A 13951-nucleotide genomic window follows, 5' to 3' on the forward strand; every position below is an offset into this window, starting at 1 on the left:
AGACCTGGAGCTCTTCTGTAAATAAATACCATGGATTCAGATGAGCTATCCCAAAGTGAATTGCCTCCTGCACCATGACCTGTATTAGGAATACCAAACCAGCTTCTAGGCTGTGGGGTATACCCATGTCCTCAAACCTAAATGGTTCTAAATGGCAAAAGTGTATTCTGAGACATTCTGTCACATCACATTTGGGTCCTGCAGAATCAACTTGTGGTTAGTGAAGACAAAATATGACACTTCATAAGTTTTTCTTTCTTCAGTTTCTCAAAAAGTTAAACAGAATTACCAGAAGAGTCCACTCTTAAGTATATACCCAAAAGAATTGAAAGCAGGGACTCAAACAGATATTTGTACATCAATGTTTCTAGCAGCATTATTCACAATAGCCAAAAAGTAGAAACAACCTCAATATCCATCATCAGATGAATTTGAAAAATACAGTATATACATGCAAAGGAATATTATTCAGCCTTCAAAAGGAATGACATTCTGACACATGCTTCATGGATGAACCTAGAAAGCATTGTGCCTAGTGAAATAAGCCAGAAACAAAAGGACAAATATTTCATGATTCTACTTATATAAGGTACCTAGAATATGCAAATTCATAGAAACACAAAGTAGAATAGAGTTTACCAGGGGCTGTGGGGATGGGGAAATGGGGAGATATTGTTGAATGGATATAGAGTTTCCATTTGCGATGATTAAAAAGTTCTGGGGCTAGATAGTGATGATGGTTGCACAAGATTGAGAATTTAATACCACTGAATTATGTGCTTAAAATGGTTAAAATGATAAATTTTATGTTACATAAATTTTGCCAAATTAAAAAAGAACATATTTATTTTAGAATTTCTTATTTTATGAAAGAATATGTCATGACAGAGGCATCTCCTTTACCACTGAGACAAATTATGATCATGTGGTTATGGTTATAAGTCAAATTAGTTCTCCGAGACCTAGATATTACGGAGTAGGCAATACATGATCTCACCCAAAACAATGCAAAATATTTTGGGAAACAAACTACAGAGCCTGCATCTCCGGAAATCCCCTCCCAAGCAGCTAACCACAAAGGGAGGAAACATAACAGGGTGAAACCAAAAGTTTACAGTCAAAACTTAGAGTTCATGTTATTTCTTTCTGCGCAAGATAAACACAGTGCCAACGTGCACTGAGAAATGATCCGATCATAGCACTTAAGCTTTCCTTGCCTTCATCTTTCCTTACTCCATATTTTAGGGATAGTTTGTTCCCCAGTATCTTTTTAAGCAAATAGGTCTAAAGCATTCCATTAAACAGAAGCTGTTTAAAACTCACTGGACAAATCACCTGAATATTAAGTCACAGAAATAGGCAGTGTCCATTAAAGAGCTCTGAAGGCAGCTAGGGATAAAACTGAGTTACTATGGGTCAAATGCTATTACAGATGACCACTGAACTAGAGGCTGTCAAGCTACCAATACTATACTACCTCCATGCAAAAAAAATACACACATACATATATTTGTTTCAGAGGATACCTTTAGTGGAATGTGTCATAAAATGCAGGAACATCTAAATGCACTAATAACCAATCTGTAGAGTGAAAAGTAACAGAAAAAAGAAAGCATAGTTGATTAATATTGCACAAATAACTGGTTGTCAATTACTTAGAGTGATAAAATCTTTAACAAAGCATTTCTAAAAGCAAATTTTTCTAAACATCCAGTCATCATGAGCTCAAAGAATGTGCAAACGTTCAGGGTGGGCTCAGTGAGAGTGCATTAAGGGAGGGTACAGGATGATGCTTCTCAAGGTGGGTAGGTAGGAGTCCTTTCAAGTCATTGCTGTGTATGATGAGGATATCTACAAGCTTCTGGATATGAAGGAGCTTGGGAAAAATGCAAGATGTTAAAATGAAACTTTCAGCTGAGGTCCTTGAAATAGACACTACATTCTAAAGCAGTACAAGGATACTTAAGGGCAGGATTTACAAAGCAGATGGCATAGTAAAAAATAAAAATAAAATAAAATAACCACCACACACCTGTTAGAATAGCCAAAATCTGGAATACTGACAACACCAAATGCTGGCCAGGTTTGTGGAGCAACAGGAACTCTCATTCATTGTTACAGGAATACAAAAGTATATAGCCACTTTGGGAGACAGCTCGGTGGTTTCTCAACAAACTGAGCATACACTTACCATATGGTCCAAGCAATCATGCTCTTTGGCATTTACCCAGAGGAGTTGAAAACTTATGTCTACACCAAAACCTGCACACGGATGTTTATAGAAGCCTTATTCATAACTGCCAAAACTTGAAAGCAACCAAGATGTCCTTCAACAGGTGAATGGATAAATAAACTACAGTAGACCCAGACAATGGAATATGATCCAGGGCTAAAAAGAAATGAGCTGTTGAGCCATGAAAGGTATGTAATCGGAAAAGATTACATACTGTATGATTCCAGTGATGCAACATTCAGGAAAAGGCAAAACTATGGAGAAAATATAAAGATTCATGGTTGCCAGGGATAAGGATAAGGGAGATAAACAGGTGGAGCATGGAGCACAGAGGATTTTTAGACACTGAAAAATACTCTGTATGACATTGTAATGATGGATACATGTCATTATATATTTTTCTAAATCCACAGAATGTACAACACCATAAGTGAATTTTAAGGCAAACCATGGACTGTTGGTGATTATGATGTGACAATGTAGGTTCATCATTTGTAACAAATGCATCATTCTGGTGAGTAAGATGATGATGGGGGAGGCTATATAGTGAGGGGACAAGGGGTATATAGGAAATCCATGTATCATTCTCTGACTTTTGTCATAAACCTAAAACTGCTCTAAAAAATGAAGTTAAAAAATAGTATAAATTGATTATCCACTTGGAAAAAAAAATTTTTTAAACCCATGGGTGTTTTGCTAATTAAGCATCTACAGAAGATGTTGTGAAATCAGACACAGTCCCTAGAGAGACAAATTGGCTTAGGCAATGATCAGAATATGCCACTCCAAAATATGCTGTTTTGGCATAATGATTATTTTAAGCTGAAGACATCTGAGATTCAACAGATGCAACAACAAAAAAAAGAAAAAATACTTCAGAAAGCTTCCCTTGTCTAACTAAAAGCAGTAACTTCTGGAAAATACAGCTGCCATAAATTCCTCTTCAGGGTGGATCTACTCCCAAATGGGAGACCAGGAATAAAATCTACCCCAGATTTCTTCTCTAGGGAACTGTTAGGCTTCTGATGAAGATGTAAAGACCACTAGCCCCCGTATAGATAAACATTACCGCAGATTTTCTTGTCTCCTTCTGTTCCCTAATAATCCATTTGCCTTTCCTAAAGAAACCTATTTGTTCCTCCACAGTAAGCCATTTCTCCCTGTTGCCTTTCTTCTGCTAAATTAGGTATGTAACCCTTTACCCATTTAAGGATCCAGCTACTTCCTTTGATGGTTCCCCTGTGCATATGAAATAGACTTCTTCTCCTGTTAATCTGTTTTTTGTGGGTGTAATTCACAGGCCCCCAGCACTGAATTTAAGAGTGTAGAGGAAAAGTAGTTTTTTTTCCCTTCTCCTACTGCAAAAAGGGGAATTTTTTGGCTTAGCCAGCTGAGTTGCAGGAAAGGTGGATTTGAGCTGGGCCTCGGGGATGAACACACCATGGGCTGGAGCACCACCAGTCCTCTCCATCTCTCATTTCCACTTGTCTCAGTCTTAGCAGTCACTTTCTCCCACCACATATGGGCTTCTTCCCCACACCAGAGGAGACCTGGCCACCAAATGGCTCACACTCCTACCTAACAGGTTTATTACCTGAGTCAGCCTGAGACGTCTTCATCTGGTTGAAGGTCAGAAACACCCAGGACTTGTCCAGCTTGGGGAACATATTTACCTCCAGCCAATGACTGAGTCAGGGAAGCAGAATGGTGAGGAACTAGGGGCTCCCGCTGACCCACATGTTGAGAAGCTGCACTTCTGTGAAGAGAGTGCTGCTCCAGGCAGACAAAACAATAATGGTTCAATGCACAGTCCTTACAAACAGCATTGTGAAGCCCTTAGGAACACAGTCAGGCCACCTTGTGGCCTCCCATGGCATCCTGAATCCCTGGATTTCTCTGCCAACACTGGGCTGGCAGGGGTGGTTGGGAGCAGTGGGATCCTGCCCTGAATCACAGCCAGTCTTCTGCAGCCTTTTTAGCTTGTCAATTCTCAGCTCTCAGAGGGCTAGACCCTTCTCTATTCTATCTTGCTTTATTTAGACAATTTCTGGAATAATGTTGCCAGTATTCGAGATGCTTATCATCTCTTCCACATAACTCCTGTTTCCCCCGACTCCATACTCCCTTGATTTGGTGTTATTTGTGTGTCTTAAAAACTCAGACCCCAAACTAAATTACGCTGTGCTCTTCTTCAGCATAGACCTTGAATTATCAAATTATCAAATAATGTGAGTAGAGTGAGAGTGAAGATCGGCCTTCCACCCCACTCTCTGCCCACTACCAGCTCTGTCTTCATCTCCCCTCTTGGCTTGGCTCGCCTCCTGCCAATACCCACCCTGCACAGTTAACCATAAAAGAACGTAAGAGAAGTGTCTCTGCACTTGTAAAATCTGTGTATCGTGCCCTTCGAAGCCTTAGGGAGATAAATTTAGACATAAAACAGGAAGTAATTCTCTATGTGGCTGAGAGAGATCTAAGAGAAGTTATTGCCCCACAGTATTTTAACGCTGAAATGTGGGGCAGCAATCGCAAACACTAACATGGGTCAGAACCACCTGGAGGGCTCGTTAAGCCACATACTGTCGGGCCCAGCCCCGGAGTCTCTGTTCAGCAGGTTTGGGGTAGGGCCTAAGAATTTGCTTTTCTAAAAAGCTGATGCTGTTGGTCCAGGGGACCCCAGTTTGAAAATTGTTATGGTAGAGATTTAAGAAGAGACAGAAAACATCTCTACACCACAGACTGTCGTCCAAAATTGAAGGTGTTGGCCTAGGTGCTCTTTAGGGCTGACATTCCATGATTACACTGATAAACAGGGGGACTACACATGTTCTGGGCAATCTATTCTCATTATCATGAAGTAATTATTGATTATTGAGATACCATAAAAATTTCCAGGATATTCACAGCTCTGATCTATATGCAGCAAAACCTCATTAAACAAAATTCATTAAAGTTACTTAAGGTGAAAATCTTAAATTATGGAATATTTTAAACAAATGCCCTTTTATTCATCATCTCAACTGGTCACCTACGAAAATGCTTCAAAGAAAAGCTTGCATTGACATAGCTTTACAGAACAAATTAATAATTAGCATGTAAGGATTAGTATGTAATTAATGTTTAAAGGCCTTAAGTATGATTTAAACTGTTGATCAACAAAACAGGTATCTTCTCGCCTTTCCCCCAACAAATAAATATTACTTGCATTTTAAAACTGTGTCCACTCTCCTGAAATAGCTATGCGTGCTCTTAACATCTAATATTAGCATGTGACTAATATGCTACAATTTGAACAGTTATTTAAATATTGCTCCTTTGGCCCACATAAATACATTTTATTTTGATGCTTATTTGCTAAACTGAAAGGATTCCACAGTCCTGGAGCAGCTGTGTCATCCTGCATGGATAGTCTTTGATCACATGCTCTCCTCCCTCTGAGACCTAATGCCCTTCCACTCAAAATCTTGGCAATTCTTAGAAAAATCTTAGAAATGAAGAGGACTCAGAAAGTGTCTACTCTATACCCCCAATCTAACCCACCCAAGGTGTCCTCAGGGTACCATGCCAAGGAATTCCCAGACTCTGAGTGGACAGCCTTAGCAAACATGAGATTTGAATCAATTCTTGATGCTAACACCTTGTAAGGAGTCTGCAAAGGTACCTCTATCAGTAAACTGAAGAATAACCGTTGGTAAACTCAGTAAATCCCAGGAAACTGAGAACAGGTCAACTATGGAGGCATGGAGTAGAGCCATATTTAATCACCTTTCTACTTAAGTGGGCAAATGTTACTGTTATTAACCAGGAATGCTCACGGTTGTCACATTTTTTTTAAAGTATAAAGTATACCATTATTACCTAGGAAATAATCATGCCTTCATTAGTCAGATTCCTTTAACTCTGAGTCCACCATTTCTAATCCTAGAAAGTTACTTCTCTTTGTCCCTTTGGTAAGTTACTGACTACATACACCAGCAATACAAAAATATAATACAGGAATCCTAAGATTCAAAACCTTGCTTTGTTACTTTTTCATGTTTCTGTAATTTTTGTCTCCTCAACAAGATCTTAGGTTCCTAGAAAACACGGGTTCTGTTTTGTATTTTGTGTCCCTTGTCAGCTGTATCTGAAGAGATAGGCAGGATCTGTAATCCCAAGTCCCCATACCAATGTCAGCTTGGTTCCCAAGGGATATACATATGTATATGTAAGAGGGGCATGTTATACAGGGGACATTTCAGGCAAATGTACTCTCTTTACCACTGGGTAAGTCATCAGTCAAAATCCTTAGGGTGGGATTCTTCCTTGATGGAATGGCATAGACTAATGGGGAACCACTACTTTACCTCAAGGCCCAGAGCAGAGCCAGCCTCATCTGTTCTTTCCACACTTCCTGTCTTCTAGATGCCACCCTGATCCCACACCCCACCCCTGGTCTAGTTGGCCTTGGTTCCAAGACCCTAGGGCTGCAGTAAGGCATTCCCAAACAAGACAGCAGGATGCAACAGACCTAATAAGCAGAAGGGGCCAGTCTCTACACAGAAGAACAGAAATACAAATACCCAGGAAGGTGAAAGTGACAGCAGATTGGCTGGCGGTAAGTCAGAACCAACCAGAGGAAGGTGCATGGCTACCATCTTGATGATCCTTTAAAGGTAAACTGGATAATTTTTTTCATGCACCAGCAATATGGTCCCTTGTTTAGGATACTCATAAAGGTCCTATCTCTTTGGAACCCTGGCTGGGCAGGTGAATTCAGAGATCCTACTGGAGAGGGAGAATTCAAAAGGAGATCGGAACTAGGGTGGGGGGCAATGCCCATGTGAGAAGATGGTAGAAGCTGGATGTGTGGAAGAATAAAGAGCCTTTCTTCCTTAAGAGTGGGCCTAATAGACCGGCCTTCACCTGTTCCTCTTGGACTCTCTATGGGTCTTCTATGATTGTCCCAGTTTTATCATTCTGACTCTGAAGAGAAAGAAGAAAAATCAAGTGGCCTTGGAGAATTCCGCCCTTTGACTCTCATCAGAGGTCCCTCCAGCACTATGCCCTTGATTCCATCACCAACATACAGAAATACCTGTTCTCCAAAGGTAGAATGGAAGGCAAGGATCCTGGGCTCTCCCTAGAGCAATGGTTCTCATCTTGGCTAACAAAGTAGATGGAGAATTAAGAAAAAAATCTCAGTGACCAGGCAGTATCCCCAAGCCAATTAAATAAGAATCTTGGGTGAGACCCAGAGATTAGTGTATTTTAAAACCCCTACATGATTCTTATGTATAGTCAAGGCTGAGTACCTTGACTGCCATGGAGATTAAGCCTCCCTTCTAAAGCCTGGCTGTACATTAAAATCAGTTCTTGAGAGACTTTAAAAACTATGGATGCCTGCATCCCAGGCCAGCTGAAATCAGAATCACTGGGATTATGGCCCAGGTATCAGTATGTTTTTAAGGTTCCTTGGGTTATTCCTTTTGTGTGTATGTGGTAAACTATATGTAACATAAAATTTACTATTTTTAAGTGTACAGTTTAGTGGCATTAAGTATATTCACAATGTTGTACAACCATCACCATCATCCATCTGCAGAACTTTTTCATAGTCCCAAACAGAAACTGTGTCCATTAAGCAAACCTCACCATTCCCCTCCTACCCCCAGGCCCTGGTAACCTCAATTCTACTTTCTGTCCCTATGAATATGTCACTTTTAGGTACCTCATATAAATGGAATCATACAGTATTTGTCCTTATGTGACTGGTTTCTTTCACTTGGCAGAATGCTTTCTTAGTTCATCCATGTTGTAGCATGTGTCAGAATCTCCTTCCTTTTTAAGGCTGCATAATATTCTATTATTCAATGTATCACATTTTGTTTATCCATTCATCTGTTAATAGACATTTGGGATGTTTCCACCTTTTGGCTCATGTGAATAATGTTGCTATTAATATTGGGGTACAGGGATTTGTTTGAGTCCCTGCTTTCAATTCATCTGGGCATATACCCAGAAGTGGGACTGATGGATCATATGGCAGTTCTATGCTTAACTTTTTTCCCTCAGTTTTATTGAGATATGACTGACATACAGCACTATATAAGTTTAGGGTACATAACATAATGATGTGACTTACATATATCATGAGATGATTATCATAATAGATTTAGTTAACATTCATCATCTTTATAGATGCAAAAAAGAAAAACAGGGAATGTTTTACAAATCTGAGTGTCATCCTTATGCAGAACTAATCTTCTGTGTACTGTTCCAATTTTAGTATACACACTGCCAAAGAACATGTTCAACTTTTAATTAACTGAAATACCCTCATGTGATTCTTATGTGTAGCCAAAGATGAGAAACACTAGTGTGCCAGAATCCCTCTTACATCCTAAAAGAGTACTGATTGGTAGTCAGTAAATACTGTTGAATGACTTTCTCCATAAATTTCTTTGTAGCCCAACACAGGTGTTATTGTTACCAAGTCCAAAGACTACTGGGTGGATTAATGTAGTTAGTACCCTTTTGAAAATTCTGACGAAGTGTTTCATGGCCACAAGAAATATCACATCAACAGTAGTTCCTACACATGTTGAAACGTGTCCCCAGTGATTTATTAGTACTAATCATCTAAGTACTAGAGTTTCTGAATGATTTGCTTTGTAGATAAAAAAGTAGAACTGATTCAAGACTTTTCCTATCATAATGCCACATCTACCATGACATCTAGTAGTATTCCTATCATAATGCCAGTGCTCAGATACATTTTCTTGAAATAGAAGGAAAGGTGATAATATCTATGTGAGTGTGTTGTACATATGAACATCTTCCATCTTATAAAGCATTGCTTAACCATCCGCTGATAACCTGGTGGGAGTTCCTTTGCATATGAGGGATGTTTTTTCTCTTGCTGCTCCATACGGCATTTCTGCCCAATATTTTCACACTTCCTTCTTACTGCCAGCAGTGCATTCACCACTCCCTTTCCTTGCCTTAAGCAGACATTGGATTTCGTCAACCTTGTACTCTTAAGTACCGTACAGAAAAATCCACAAAGACTGAAAAGTAGTGGGTATCCTGACTAGCTCATATCTATCTGGGTTATCTATGCCTTTTCATTGTCTTTGGCTAGATTATTTTGCAACTCTAAGAGATAGAAGTTGTAAAAAACTGATAGTTATGTAAGTAATTCTTAAGTATGAACAAATAAATTCTGTCAGATGGATAGTCAGTTGATTTCCCTCCACAACTATGAAGGAAACCAATTTTGCACCTATTAAGCCAATTTATTTTAGCATTCTGCTGGGCTTCCATATTTATCCTGTCTTTGGATTCTCCTTTAAAGTGGTTATAACCCCTTTCTGGTTCCCTTGTTCACTAATGTGTTAAATAAAATCTTCGACACATGTTCACTGTACATTTGTTGAGGGTCATGATTTTAACTTTCTTAAAAAAACTATCCCATCCAAAAGGAGGAACATCGGCAACACAAAATGTCAGCCAGATTGTGGAGCAACGGGAACTCTCATTCATTGCTGTAGGAGTGCAAAAGGGTACAGCCACTTTGGAGGACCGTTGGACAGTTTCTTACAAAACGAAATATGAAATATACTCTTACATTACAACCCAGCAATCACACTCCCTGGCATTTACCCAAAAAAGGAGTTGAAAATTTGTGTCCAAACAAAAACCTGCACATGGATATTTATAGCAGCTTAATTCATTATTGCCCAAACTTGGAAGCAACCAAGATGTCCTTCGGCAGGTGAATGCTTCATCCAGACAACGGAATGTGATTCACTGCTAAAAAGAAATGAGCTATCAAGTCAAAAAGACATGGAGGAAACTTAAATGCAGATTACTAAGTGAAAAAAGCCAGACTTTAAAGGCTGTATGATTCCAACTATATGACATTCTGAAAAAAGCAAAAATATGGTGACAGTAAAAAGATCAGTGGTTGCAAAGGATTGGGAGAAAGGATAGATGAATAGGCAGAGCACAGAGGATTTTTAGGGCAGTGAAAATGCCCTATATAATACCATACTGAACCCATATTTGTCTCAACCCATTGAATGTATACCACCAGAGCGAGCCCTAATGTAAGCTGCGATTTACGCTGTTTATGATGAGGCAGTGCAGGCTCATCAGGTTGTAACAAATGTACCCCTCTGGTGGGGGATGATAATGGGGCAAGTACAGAGTATATGGAAAACCTCTGTACCTTCCCCTCAGTTTTTCTGTGAACCTAAAACTGCTCTAAAAAATAAAGGCTTAAAAAAAACAAACCAAAACAGAATCTTTTAACAGTTTTTCACACAGAGCTTGGCACAAGGTAGGCATCCGATAAAAATTTGTTAATGATTAAACAAATGAATGAATTTAGAGAAGTAATGGTAGTTTTTGCCATGGATGAGTCGTCATAAAGGAAAGGTGTGGAATACTGTGCAATGCTTAGCCACTATTCCAAAATTAAAATCGAAATGGGAAAATTCCCTTAGTCCTTTAGGAGATGGCAGCAGGAAGGGCTTGCAGGCGATGTGGAGAGCCTTGTGGCTGAGGGTGCACTGAGTGGCCTCCACACAGAAGCTGAGTCAGAGGTCACCGAGGCTGCTGAGTAGGAATGAGTGGGAGATAAGAGATGCCACTTAAGTCTCAAGCCCCCCTGTTTCCTTTCCCTCTGTTGTACACAAACCCAGGACCTGAACGTCTTCTCCTGCGCTGGGCCTTTGATAAACATGTCCAGATATGAAATAATGTTGTTCTGGCACTTCATTAGTTAGAGTACCATCTATAGTCAAACTGTACAAATGGAAAAAAAATCTATGAGTCAGTTTCCAGATTTCTGAGTGTTTTCAAGATTACATCAATGGATTTCCATAGAATGAAACCACAAGCTTCCTGCGCATTGTCTGGATTCACAAAGACCTAAGTCACTTTCAAGTAATGAGGAAGAACTCCCAAGAATATCATCTAAAGACATGCAGGAACTTTTAAGGGCATTTAGAAACCAGATCTCCACTCTCAATTTTTCTCCTGTCTTTTAGTATAAATGTTATAGCTGATATAGAAAAGGAAGCTGAATTACTGTTTATTACAGGTTCCCAAAATTAACATGGCAATTTTGAAAGTGTCAGTGTATGATGCATATACTTCTCCCAGACACTTTGTATATGTGTATATATTATATCCCATTAATTCTCACAATAATCATTTGAAGCAGGTGCTACTATCTTCCACTTTTTATAGATGTGGAAATTGAAGCTGAGAGGTTAAGCAACTTACCTAGAGTCACACAACTAATAAGTACCAGTATCAAGATTCAAATTCAGGGCAACTCTAAAAGTCACATTCTTTCTACTAAACCATGATGCCCCATAAGAGAACCAGAGGAGCGAAATTACTTTAGAGAAATATGAACGTTTGATTGGGAGGAGAAAAAGACCAGTCAAAAACTGTAATGCAGTCCAAGGTAGAGGTTGGAGGGTGGTGGATGGGGTGGCTGCATGGGTTATAAAATTGCTAGGTGCAAAACAGGGCCCCAACTAGAGTAAAATGAGAGAGGCACTTGTCTTGGGGCAGAGAACAGAAGCAGGGCATTGGGAGGGAGGCTTGACACCATCGCTACCCAACTGTGTATTAGATAAAGAAGCCTGTGATCAAATTGGGACGGATATTCACAGGGTAAATAAAATAGGTACCCATTTTAACCCATAGGCACATATGAGAAGCTGCATAAGCAATACCTGAAATGTTTTAAGACTAGAGACTCGTTCGCTAAATACTAAATCTCCGTAATTGGCACGTGCAGTTAATAGACTCATAAAATATTTGTTCAATGATTGAGGACAAAACAGGAAGGTACTGCAAAAGATTGGGAAGGTTTACTGAGTCAAACTGAGTCTGAAACAAGCTTTTGCATTTATAAGGATAATAATTAACATTTATCATCTATTATGTGCCAAGCAGAATTAAGTGCCTTACATACATCAACTTCCTTAATTCTGGTTATGTCATATACATTATACATTTTCAGATCCATTTTAACTGATGTGGCAGAGAATTAAGTAACTTATTTAAGATCATAAAACTAGAACCCAGCAGATTTTTCTGCATCCAAAGGTTATGCATTAAGCCACTGTACTGCATTCTGAACTCTGAATTTACACAGGGCGAAAAAGTAGAGTGACTACTTGTGCAATGTGGTGGAGACTATATGAAGCAACCACCAGGCCAACAAAAGGTGAGAATTTGCGTGCCCAAAATTATTGCTACAGAAAAATCCTGTTCTGTGTTGTGAAAAAGCTAATGGACCAGAAATTGGGCCAAGAAGCCTTGTATCTACAGACTACCTGCCTGGCTGGTCACGTTTCGTAAATTACTTGCTAAGATAGGGAGTGCAAGCTCCGGTGCGGTCTGCATGTATTACTTCATCTAACCCGGACTCTTCCAAGGAGAGCATCCTCTATAAGATTGCCTGCTTTGATTTACTAAGATTGTAGGTGTCAGTCTGAGTAGGAGGAAACTAGGTGATTCCAGCCAGAAACAATCATTTCCAAGATCTGATCAAGTTTAAATACATCACAGCCCAGTTTTAAAAAAAAAGTCTAGGCACAAATTTGGGCAATTTCCAAGAAGTACCTGGATCTCTAGCACCACTTCCCTTTGCAATGCCTACACATCCAATCCTAAAACGAGGAAGCCTGCGTTGAGGCTGCCTAGTGTGCGTGTTGGTGACGTTGCCGGGCACACGCAAGGCACTGAGTCAGCAGAGTACGCCCCCAGAGCAAGCGGCGGGGGGCCGGCGGTGGAGAGCCGCGCGCTCCGCTCTTTGGCGTGAAGCAACTCTCCTCCCACGGTCTCGGGAAGCCCCGACTCCGCAGGCTTCTTCGCCGTAGTGGAGCCGTCCGGGCGTAGTTCCTCCACCGCTTCCTCCTCCAGCTGCAACCACCCGAACCCTCTTGCTCAGCCAGGACTCCACCTCCCCAGTTTGAAGCGCGCGCCTCGGTCAGCGGGGCCTCTCGGCCGCGCGCACGCGCAGAGGGCGGCTCCCCGAGGCCCCGCCCCGTCGCGGTCCCGCCCCCTCGGCGTGGCTGGCGCGGCCGGCCGGCCCGGCTTCCCCCAGGCAAACCTGCCTGCGTGGGGTGGGGAGCCGAGCTTCCTCCTCTGCGTGCGGTGCGGGGCCGCCCGATTTGTCCTTCCGCCCCTGCCTCCGCGGCGCTTCGGCGAGCTAGGGGGCAGGCGGAAGGTGCGCTGGAGCCGAGGCGCGAGATGTGGCCGGCGGGAGCGGCGGCAGTCGCGGGGTCGCCGGCGCGGGACACGTCGCTGTGCGGCGAGCTGCCGCAGGCCCCTCCGCCCCCGGCCTGGCAGGCGGCCCCGGCCTGGCTGTCGCCTCTGGCTGCGCCCTCGGGGCCGCCGCTCCCGGCTCCGGCCGGCGCGACCCTCAACCGCCTTCCGGAGCCGCTGCTGCGGAGGCTCAGCGGGAGCTTGGACCGAGCGCCCGAGGGCCGGGGCTGGAGGAGGCTGGCCGAGGTGGCGGGGAATCGAGGGCGCCTCCGGCTCAGGTGAGGCGCGGGGGCCTCGGGGGAAGGCGCAGGGGGTCACGTGGGCGCACTGGGCAGGGGGCGCGAGGGGCGAGGGAGGTGGGCCGCGGGATGGAAGGAGCGCAGAGGGCAGGACGCGGGGAGCACGTCGGAGACCTGGAGGGAGCCTCAGCCCAACCCAGGGAAG

General features: G+C 42.1%; 1 protein-coding gene and 1 pseudogene across 2 annotated transcripts in view; one reads left to right on the forward strand and one right to left on the reverse strand.

The window, feature by feature from the left end:
- Window positions 1-8424: 8424 nt before the first annotated feature.
- LOC118972542 (U6 spliceosomal RNA) lies at window positions 8425-8523 on the reverse strand (annotated as a pseudogene).
- A 4790-nt stretch (window positions 8524-13313) lies between these two features.
- MALT1 (MALT1 paracaspase) overlaps window positions 13314-13951 on the forward strand; it is a 51738-nt gene continuing 51100 nt past the window's right edge. For both annotated transcript variants that reach the window (XM_037016083.2, XM_073213147.1), the window contains exon 1: window positions 13314-13785. In XM_037016083.2, coding sequence (XP_036871978.2) covers window positions 13493-13785 — 293 coding nt within the window. In that variant the 5' untranslated portion in view covers window positions 13314-13492. The remainder of the gene's footprint in view (window positions 13786-13951) is intronic.

The sequence above is a fragment of the Manis javanica genome, chromosome 9 (genome assembly GCF_040802235.1).
Source record: "Manis javanica isolate MJ-LG chromosome 9, MJ_LKY, whole genome shotgun sequence".
NCBI classification, from domain to species: Eukaryota; Metazoa; Chordata; class Mammalia; order Pholidota; family Manidae; genus Manis; species Manis javanica.